This window comes from Misgurnus anguillicaudatus, chromosome 8, assembly GCF_027580225.2.
Source record: "Misgurnus anguillicaudatus chromosome 8, ASM2758022v2, whole genome shotgun sequence".
Taxonomy (NCBI): Eukaryota; Metazoa; Chordata; class Actinopteri; order Cypriniformes; family Cobitidae; genus Misgurnus; species Misgurnus anguillicaudatus.
In genome coordinates, this window is record NC_073344.2 from 6,067,922 (window position 1) to 6,079,369 (window position 11,448).

General features: G+C 35.3%; 1 protein-coding gene across 1 annotated transcript; it reads right to left on the minus strand.

Moving 5' to 3' along the window:
• Positions 1-1,244: 1,244 nt before the first annotated feature.
• meltf (melanotransferrin) lies at positions 1,245-10,941 on the minus strand. The gene is made up of 16 exons (XM_055212811.2): positions 10,648-10,941; positions 10,347-10,501; positions 9,551-9,650; positions 7,580-7,765; positions 7,336-7,486; positions 6,981-7,048; positions 6,672-6,856; positions 6,416-6,581; positions 6,159-6,310; positions 5,696-5,792; positions 4,625-4,819; positions 4,274-4,427; positions 4,119-4,186; positions 3,823-4,010; positions 3,532-3,724; positions 1,245-2,528 (listed from the first exon to the last, which is right to left on the minus strand). The coding sequence occupies exons 1-16, from the start codon at positions 10,694-10,696 to the stop codon at positions 2,461-2,463; spliced, it is 2,175 nt and encodes a 724-aa protein (XP_055068786.2). The 5' UTR covers positions 10,697-10,941; the 3' UTR covers positions 1,245-2,460.
• Between the last annotated feature and the right edge of the window lie 507 nt (positions 10,942-11,448).

Sequence of the window (11,448 nt, forward strand, 5' to 3'; positions counted from 1 at the left end):
TTGATAAACTTTTTGTTGACTAGTGTACTGTAGTTAGGCTACACTAAATGAAAATGTAAACTAAATGAAACATTCTTGCAGGCAATATTGTATATTTTACCTTTATGTGAAAAACAAATAGTTATTTAATATTAATTACAATACTTTTCAGTAGTTTCCTTTGCTCGCACTAGGTTTTAATGTGTATCCAGTTAAGTCTACACCTCTGGCCTTTAACCGGGACCATAGGACAGGGACCCTTGTAATAATTCACCCAAAATTGAAAACCCTGTCATCATTTACTCACCCTATTGTTCCTATCTGTATGCGTTTTATTGTGATTGCAAATTTTTTATTGTACCTTCTTTAAGGGTGTTTGTTGCAGTTGTTTTATTAATAATAATAATAATAATAATAATAATATGTAATTTAAAATAATAATAATCTAATGACAATACCACTTCACTCGAAGTGAAGTTGTGCTTTACTTTAAGGACCACAATAAAAATAACTTTCTTTACTTTATTGTGTTATGACAAATGTGTGCATTTCACTTTTTGTCTAATAAATCAAATAAAACATTTGGGTATACCATGGTGGTGGTACTGTGGCTCCTCCAAATATAGTTTGAATTCAAAACAATAAAAAAAATTAGGCATGCATTAAAAGTGCATTAATGGGCTAATAATAAACATTAAAACTTAATTAAGATGAAGAGCATAAAGTTCACAAGTTAAACTCTATTAAGCAAACTGTGTACAGTATGTGACTGTATGCCAAAAATAACTACTTTATTTGTAACCATCAAAATATGTAAATCCAGTCATATGGTAGGCTACCTGTTATTATAAGCCTGGCTCAAAATGCTTAATCTCATATTGTAATGTACTGGGGGTCCCTGCTCCTCCTCTATCTATTAAGGGGTTCTTGGTCTCAAAAAGTTAAATACATATGGTCTACACCATAGTCAAAATTATCTGCAGATGGTGCTAATCTGAAAGATACAGTAAACAGTTAATTATTTTAAAAAGTAACCATTACAAATCCCTATGTGTTTAATTCATTATAAAATGACACCAATGAAAACATCCTTACTTCTTTCAGTATTTGGACCTCAAAAAGTAAATCTAGTTGAGAATAAACAGTCATAAAATGTTTGATTTGTTGATATTGATTTGGTCTAATAAGAAATTATACATTATTATATGTTAGTCATATGATTTAGAATTTGCCAAAGCAGCAATAAAAAGACAACCACATTTCTTAATGCATGTTCATTGTTTATTTAGGAAGAGTAAAAAGCTCATATGAGATAATATTTGAGCAGACGCACTGGCCTGGCAACTAAATATTAGTTATACTGGATCACTTTACTGAAAAAATCCAACAAAGCAAGCATTAATGTATGACATTAATGTGTCAGCACATATACACTGATATGGTATCTGAACAACATATAAAAATAATCTCTTTTAGGAACACTTGAAATTAAAAAGAGAAGTAGTGAAATGCTATGTTATTAAACAGACATCTAAATTGCAGGCCAAAGGAACTCAGTGAGAAATCAACCAAAAATTTTTAAAATCATTTTTTTACATTAAGGTCAGTTGTTAAGCCGTATTTGCTTGTAGATATTGAAAGTATTACTACAGTTTGAGGTTGTTGGGATTGTACATTTGCATTGCAATAATTTTAACAGAATGAAGAAACAAGGGTTTGTAACTAAAGATGTATTCCCAACTTATAAAAGCAATTCTCTGCTCAGTGTATCATATGGTCGATAATCTAAGTGACTGCTTATCAAATTACTAAAAAGTTACTTTGAATTTAAAAACATAAAAACATTTGAATACATAATAAAAGTGAAATTGCTAATATAGAACATTCGATTAATTTCCATATGCTTTCAGCTTAGGAGAGAATACGTGAGGAAAACAACCATTTCAATTCAATCCATTCAGTAGTACAGCTCCAGTGCATACTATTTTCAATAACGTGCATGTCTAGTTTAAATATATAATAGAGAAAAGTGCTATGCACAGCATATTCCCTGATATGGCATGTGCCTTTAAGCAGTTCACACAATAATAAAATATAGGTTTTAAACGCTGCAATAAACAGCATGCAATAAATATGTTAAAGCATATGCACTGATACAGTATGGCTATTGCCCTCAGCAATAAACAAGGAGAAAAAACACAGATGTTATTTAAAAAATGATTAGTTCTTAATCTACTCTTTTTTTTATTGCATTAACTATTAAATTGGACCTTTAAATTTCCCCCAGATCCAGATCCTTTCATATTTATGCACTGTGTATTATATTCAGAAGAAAAAAATATTAGACAGATAAAGTGCATTGGTGTTGGGTTTAAAACATCTTTTTTCTTCATTTTAAATTAAATCATAAAATCATTTTGGTATGGGTATGAAGGCTGGAGTCAAAAAGAGGTGACTCCCCTGCTTTGGCTAGCAGACTTGCTACGAAGTCAACAGAGATACCAGGGAGCTCACAATAGTCATCAACAATACCGAGGATAAGGAAAACACTGCAGAAAGAGAGAAACAAATGCACACAAAATGGAGACTATTAACTAAAAGTTGCCATTTATATGCTCTCAAACTGGTACAGAGAGTTCTGTAAAGGGTCATTACATCATTGTTGCTATCTGAGATAACAAATTCAATTGAATGATACATTTACATATTTGAAAAATGTTTAGAGATGGTGGAGTCACATGTTTATCTTTGAAGCTACAATTGAGAATGCCTTGAAATTATACATTTATTTTACAAATGATTGTCTTGTTTAAAGGGACACTAGCTTAGCTTAGCAATACCCAGTGAATCTGATTAGACCATTAGCATCATGACCAAAAATGACCAAAGAGTCTCAACATTTTTCCCAGATTTCAAACTTGATCCTTCTGTAGAGACACTGTGCACCAAGACCGACAGAAAATCAAAAGTTGCAACCCTCTAGGCCGATTGGGCTAGGAACTACACTTTCATTCTGGCGTAATAATCAGTGACTTTGCTGTAACATGGCTGCAGCAGGCGTAGTGATAATACACACTGCCCGAAAATAGTCCCTTGGTTACTTTCAATAGCAGGGGACTTTTTTCAGGCACCGCGTAATATCATTGCGCCTCCTGCAGCCATAGTACGGCAGCAAAGTTCCTGATTATTACGCCAGAATTATGCTAGAAAATCACAACTTTTAATTTTCTGTCGGTTTTAGTACACTATGTAACTACAGAAGAGTCAAGTTTTAAATAGGAAAAATATAGAAATTCTTTGGTTATTTTTTTAGCGCATTGCTAATGGTCAAATCAGATTCAATGAATTGTGCTAAGCTATGCTAAAAATGGTACTGCCAGACCCGGAGATCGGCTGAATGGATTTCAAAACTGTAAAAATCAAACATTTAACTCTAGGGGAGCTGGAAAATGTGGAGTGTCCATTTAACATCAAAATTAACCAAGTAATAAGACACTATTAAAAGTGAGGTGTTACACAAGGGAAAAGTATACATTTGCAAACTGATAATACCTGTTGAGGAAGCTGAACACTCCATGGCCACCGCTGCATCCAGGTAACTTTTGCCAAGCCAATCCTCATAAGTCTTCCTCTCTCCCACGCCAATCAAAGTGAGGGTTGAGTCCTTGAAAATCAGATCTGTTCCCTCATAATCTTTGGATTCAAACATCTTGAAGCCTGAGGCAGAATTAACTCCAAAAAAGCTCTGAAAGATGCAAATCAAAAGTTATGTAAAACGAGCCAATTCCAATATCCATCTCCATATTACACTGAAAATGCGTCATTTGGAGTTCTGTTTTCTACCTGGGCTTTGTCCAAAAGGCCAAAGATAACGTGATGGTTGGTACAGGGTCGTATCATTACAGCATGGGAGGGGACACGGGCCAGGTTGCACTTACTATACTGAGTGACTTCAGCACGAGAATCGTGAGAACAAAGCAGCTGAAAGTCACCGGACTTCAGGTGTACCGCCCAAGGTTCTGTATTGTTTCCTGGAAATAGCAATTCTGATATAAGAGTACTACCAAAGACAAAGTAATTGTTAACTACTTGTATATAATAGACATGATTTAATGGTTTAAAGCAACTCATTTTCATACCATCTGTGTTTTGGAACACAGTGGAATGTTTAATAAAGGCCACATCACCATGATCTTCAACAAGGCACCTGGGAATATAAATGGACACCGTGCTGAAGTATTTACTCAAAGGAAAAGAAACAAAGTTTAAGGTACTCTTTCTGATCTTCATTTACCTAAAGGCTCCATTATAACCATCATACAGGTCTTGACCTTTCTCACACTTGTTTTTACCACTGGAGTCTCCAATGCACTGCTCACACAAGTTACTGGGGATACCAGGCTGATTAGCTCCAGGTATACAGGATGACTGGAAGAATTCCCCAGCAGCTAGGACAGATTCAAACATTAAGTATAGCAGAATAACAAACAGTATGCCATTTATGTCCATGTACAACAGTTACTACAACATCATATTTATAGGTTCTGAGATAAAAAGTTTGGTCATAATACTGTATACATAATACAGCCAAACCAGTGAAAAAAACTTCACTACGTATTTGCATTAATGAATTACAAATAGGTACCTTGAGGTACTTCGCATTTTTGTGGTCTGATAAGGCCTTTCTCTATAAGCAAACCCATGGGAATGTTCCAGCCTGCAGTCCTGCCATAACCTGTGTGACAAGAACGCTTGCCCTTGAGGTCACTGAATCTCTGGATGTTACTGTTACTCTTTTTCAACACAGCAACAGAGTAATAAATGCTGCCATCAGTGTCTCCTAAAACACAGGGAGAATAACAGTGGGTTGTGAAAAGTCCTCGCAATGAATCATCAGTTATAAATAAAACATTGTTGGGTACTACTTACTGTACATCTCTTCTAGATTAAAATGTGTTACCTAAACAGTTATACTATACAGCAGTGGTTCTCAAACTTTATCAGCGTGTGGTCCCCTTGCTCGGTGCATCCCTTTGCGGCCCCCCAAAGAAAATTTATGACATAAAACTTTATTTAAACAAAACATATTTAATTATACAACATAGTGCTGTTGGTAAGTAGCCTTATTTTTTTGAGGTATAATAATTACACAGAATTTATGATAAATTAATGTATTTTATTAAATGTCATAAAACTGGGGCCCCCGGAGCCATCTCCCGGCCCCCAGTTTGAAAACTACTGCTATACAGTATACAGTATATAAATGGAAAAGGTATTTGAAAGTGTACCTCTAAACCAGTATACACCTACAGTACAAAACTGTTAGATCAGGTCTCCACACCAGACAACATAAAACATTTACAAGATCACGTCAAAAGATATAAATGTACTTGTTTAACAGGCTTCTGTCAGTTAAGAGGTTGATCGATCGTTGCTAGAGAAGAACACAAGCAGGAAATGAGACGAAGGTTTTGATGATAAAATAGAACATAGTTTTATTGTTGGACAGTTTCAGTTGCATATGTCTCAATGTTCAAACCTTGTCTAACAAGCATGAATTCAACAAGTGAATTTATATCTTCTGACTTGATTTGGTGTTCTGGGCTGGATCGTAAACTTTTAATTTTGTCTCGTGTGGAGACCTGATCTAACAGTTTTGGCGTAGTCAACAGGATTCAAACCTGTATATGGTACAGTATTGATATATGGCTCTAACCTGTGTAGCTTTCCCCAACAGCAGGTATCAGACCAAAACTCTTGCCTGCTGTGTAGATGTAACCTCCATCGAGAGTAATGGCATCAGCTTCCTTGTTCTACAGGAAAACATAGGATTTAGATTAATACTGAGTAAGCGAATCTGATAGTTAAAGTAAAGGCAAAGTTAACAGAAAATGGCATGTCATTGCAAACCAGTGTGATTTTCCAAATATACTGGTCACTTTCAGTGAACAATGGTCTTACATGTCAGTCTGTTTTTACACACAAATATCATATGGCTTCAAAAGATAGATTCCTTTCATGATGCTTTCATCTTGCTTTTATGGAGCTGGACAGCCCCAGTTGTCATTTACTCTCATTATATGTAAAATAAATGCTTTGGTTCCACAGTTGGGGAAAATTTTGAACAAAAATGTTTTTTCTTTGGTCAACCTATCCTTTAAAATTCTTGATTTTCATACTTTAATTTTCTTTAGACAATCCTCCACAGATGTGCCATAGACACACTTAATCTTGGGAACCAAACTTTTGCTGTTAAAAGCCACGGCCATGTCTGCACATTTTTGCTGCTCTCCATAAGACAGGACACACCAGCGAAGGTCAGAGGGAACGTCTACACACAGCAACATATTGCAGAGAAATAAGCATTAGAAATACAACAGCCTGAAAGTGTTTACAATTTTTTTATAGTTTAACAAAGACGCAAACATTTACATACCAGACGCTGAACAGTCTACAGCTTTAAGTATGTCATAGTATCTACGGCCCATCCACTCAATATAGTTTTCTTTTCCAGCTTCAATAAATGTTGTTGAATCATCACTGAATAACAGGTTTGTCCCACCAAACAATGATGAGGAGAACAATGAGAACCCAGACTTTTGCTAAGGAGAAAACATACATACATGCTTAAATCAATAAAATATGAATATTACTATCATGAAAAAGTCTCCAGTACTAAAAAATGATCATACCAGCCCTTCATGCAACATGTTGTAAACCACCGAACTGCTGATGTCATTATGGACCACAATGCCTCTTGATGGAACTCTGGCCAGATTACATTTTTCATAATCCTTAACTGGACTACGAGTACCATCCTGACACAAGAGCTGATAGTCATCTGACTTAAGCCCTTGAGCCCATGATTCCCCTTTACCTGAGTCAAAACACACAAACATACAGTTTAAAAAAATCATTGTTATTATTCAAACAGTTTCAGATCATCATGATATCTCGCTTTCAATTGTGCCATTCACAATATATTCACTGTGTTTCTGTACCATCAGTGTTTTCGCCTACAGTAGTGTGCTTCACAAAGGCAACATCCCCTGCACCATCGACCAAGCACCTACAGAACCAAAAACAACAGTTAACTAACATGCTTAAAATATTTCATAAATCATTGTACAAAAATACAGCATAACTTTGGCTGTTGTGAAACCACTTGTTAAGTCTGACGTCATGCACCGCTTCCGGGTCCAACCTATCTCAATTTTCACGTAAATGTGTAATAGGAATAAATAGTGCTCATAAACGGCTTCTACTGAAATGAGTGGAGGCTTGGACCCCGAAACAGTATTCCTTACGTCATGACTTAACAAACCGATAACATGGAGGTTTTATTTAATATGATACCTGAATGCTCCATTATATGAGTAGTAGCTCTCGCGATCGCTTTCATCACACTTAAAATTTCCTGTCCCATCTCCCTTACACTGTTCACACAAAGATGGGGGGTCGTCTTTAGCCCCCGGGACACAGCTGGCGTTAAAGAAGTCAGCAAACCCTAACAAGGCAATGTAAACCACAAGATACTTTTCCATCTGATAGCAGCAAAATCACTTTGACAGTTTAACACTACAGCACATCTAAGGAGTACCTTGGGAGACGTCGCATCCCATTGCAGACATCTTTCCACTATCAATTAAATATCCTACAGGGATGTTCCAGCCAGTTGTACGGTGCTTTCCTGTGTGACAAGAGTTCTTCCCTTTTAGGTTGTTGATGTTGATGGCTGAATTTGCCTTTTTTACTACAGCGACACCATAGTAGGTTATTCCTTTCCCTGTAGCCATTAAAAGAAGAACAATTGAGTGAATTGAAAATGCAGCATTTTTATCAAATCCACATCTTTAAAGAAAAATAAAAATTTTAACTTGATTTTATAAGTTATGTCAACTATTCATGTTTAAGTGCTATAATTGGGTATCCAGTGCTAACCTAGAAAATGTGAAAAAGATTAACCCAGTAACTTAGTTTTGGTAAACCATTCTCTGCAAGCATGTGAAAAAATAGGTCATTGAGATTTGGCACCCCTTGTGATATCAATAGGGGATAATACCGCCCCTTAATCTGCATTATCCAACCACAGCACTGCCATTTAGTGCAGAGATCAGTCATTTGCATTTTAAAGGACACACCCAAAAATGGCACATTTTTGCTCACACCTAAAAAGTGGCAATTTAACATGTTACAGTATAATAAATTATCTATATGGAATTTTGAGCTAAATTTTACATCAAAGATTTATTTTAAATCTTAAAAAAGTCTTGTGAAATGTCCCTTTTAAAATAGTAGGTTAAATTGACTTGCAAAACCAAGTTGTTTAAACTTTATGCTGCATTTTTGCTTTATAGTGCACTATATTATAGCCTAATGGAGATTCATTCGAGGCAATAAACAACTAATATACACCCCCTAACTGACGCACTTTACTATTTTTACTAATAGAGGGTATGCATTGATGTCACTTTTCCACGTGACACGCTGGAACTCGCCCCGTTGAGTGGCAAACATTCAACAAAATGGCTGGTTTTCATAGTGGCTGTGGCGAAAATGCCAGTAAAGCTGACTATTTTCAGCTTAAATTGAATTTAGTTGGACTTGAGAGCAGAGGTGGACAATACTTAGTTTGACATGTTTCAAGCATCTGTGCTTTATTAGGGTGTTTGTCTTGGGAAAAATTTTACTGCACTACATTGTAAAGCATAATCATACTGTGTATTCTTTAATATTACATTTTTTTAATACCTAATTATATTAAAATTGTGCACTTTTACTTGAGTAAAAGTATGTTAATGTACTTAAATATTAAATGTAAAATAAAAACCTGTATTTATGAAATATAGGCTAATAGAGTTAAAATGATAATAATATGCTTTGGAATGTATGTTTTCCAAAGAAAAACACGGATAAAACACAAATAGGCTACTTGAAAAAGAATTTTAGAAAGTAATTTCTGCTTGATAGTGACCCTAGCAACTTGTCAACCCACCTGTGGTCAGGACATTGGCATGAACGATCCATTTACTTATCCTTTCGGTGTTTTTTGCGCTGAATTCTTGTTAAATATGTTAGTACAGTCTATTGCAAAACAGCTTTTTCCCATTTCGACGCGTTTTCTCAGTGTTACTGCTGATTTCACACTGTACACAAATGCTGCCGCTCTGTCTTTTGCCACCCAGTGGGCGTAACCGCAGTCATTTTCGCCGAAGGTGACGTCACGTGCATACCCTTTATTAGTCATTAATGCTACATCCACATGCTATTTGTATTTTATCATGTATTTTGTCACGCGCGTGCGCGTAATGGTTTTAATTATTTAAATTGCTTTACTTCAATGCGAAATTGTGAAATGCGCTAGTGTATATATTTACATTGCATTTAATATCGTTAAAATAAGGATACAGGCAATAACTGTTAATAATTAACCTAATTATGACATTGAATTATTATAATCTATCTAGTCTTTGCATTTCACCAGGGTTCAGAGGTAGCATGATCTGGTATCTACAGTAGGCTACAGTCACAGTGACATATGGAATAATGCCATTAAAATACTGTAACATACCATCAGCTCCAGACTCTCCAGCTGCAATTTTGAAGCTGGCTTGTTTCCCATTGTCATAGATGTCTTTAACACTGGCTGAAAATGCATCCACTTCTTTTTTCTGCCAAAGTTGATCACAAATGCAACTAAATTATTTAAAAAGCTTTTTCGATAAAAAGGAACAAAAATATGTGATATATATTACATACGCACGCACGCAACCATCAAACCAAACCCTCACAGAAAACTTTCTGCTGTTTTAGATAAAAAACTGATATATAAGCTTGTTTCCCTTGGAAACCAAAACATTTTATCATCATCTGTTTTATGATATCTGCATCTAGAGGATAAGATATGATGTTCTTCTGTCTATCTTACTTCATGTTACTTTTTTAGTCAGCCCACATGAATAAAAAATACTTTAGTAATTATTATATTAACACTGTAAAAAATTTGCTGTAATTATGCAGCTGGTTGCCAGTAACTAACTGTAGAAGAAAAAGATTGAAAAAGTTTCATGTTCATGTTTGAACAAACTGTGGCCAGTAAATAACATAAATGTAAAATCTACAGTAAGTTACTGGGGGCTAGTTGCCAGTAATACCCAGTAATAATTTCTACAGAAATTTTTTACAGTGTAAAATTGTTAGATTCTGAGGTATTTTTGAACTTAACAATATTGTAAATAGCCTACTATTCAGTGTAGTATTTATCGACTACCACAATTTACTTTTTACAAAAAACCCACATACTTGATTTTCCTTACTTGACGTCTCTTTGTTAAATATGTCAAATGAAGTATGTGTAGCCTACTTACAGTGAGTTTTTGAGCGCACTCGGCTTTAGATGAGGCGAGGACACAGCGCAGTGTTGGCCGTATTGACACACTGGTGAAGGCCTCCGCCATAGCTTTGCATTTTGCCTCCTCCTCGGTCGAAATAGTGCACCACCTTACCGTGCTCTGTCCCGACACTGCACCAGTTGATTTATAATATAATATTACTTTTTTTTATCTAATAAATAGTTTGACTTTTTAAGTGCTAATAAAAAATTTAAATCATAGATATTGCATATTAAACTACATAATATATGAATATCCCATTTTTTAAGGCTCTTACCATAATGCGCAGCGACAAGCAGAATACTCAGGAAAACCCAAGTGCCCATCTCTAAGTCCCGCGTGCGCAGATGTGTGGCAGTTCAAGACTTCTAGGTTTATATTTGAGAGTCGAGATTTCAAAGTCCAAAATACAGCTCAGCTCTTCGACACGGACGGAAATTACTCTACGGCTTGTCATAAAAGGTTTTGAAGTATCTCGAAGCACAGGAGGTTTCAAGATTTATAGACTGTAATGTGACTAGGTTTTGCCTAGGCTTAAATTGACACGTCCAAGAGACGGGCGGAGGTCCAAGGTGCAAACAGAGGGGTCTTTCATTCTTGGAAACTCCACCTTTTCCAAAAGAGAATGAAGGGAAAAATACCTGGCATGGATAGATCGCGTCACATGAGCCAAGGGCAGGTATTAATAAAAAGTTAAAAAAATAAAAAGGGTAGGCTACTGGCAATATTACTGTACTACTTTAGACTTTTGTTGACTGTCAATAGTTTAAAGATTTAATATGTATCACAAATACCAATATGATTAAAATTATAGTCTAAAGTATTTTATTTGAGAAATGTTATCCTTTTGAAATTCAGAAAATTCATAATGTCAAACTTTTTTCATCTCCGAGCAAACAGTCTTCATTGTTTTACAACAGGATGCAGACATGTTTTATGATCATCAGGTCAGCATCATGAGATAATACAGCAGTTAAAATAATAGCTGTTTTAGAGTGACGCATAAGCAAAAATATAACTGTGCAAGTAACTAATAAAGATGTTTTGGATTTAAAGTTGCTAATATACAGTGAGGAAA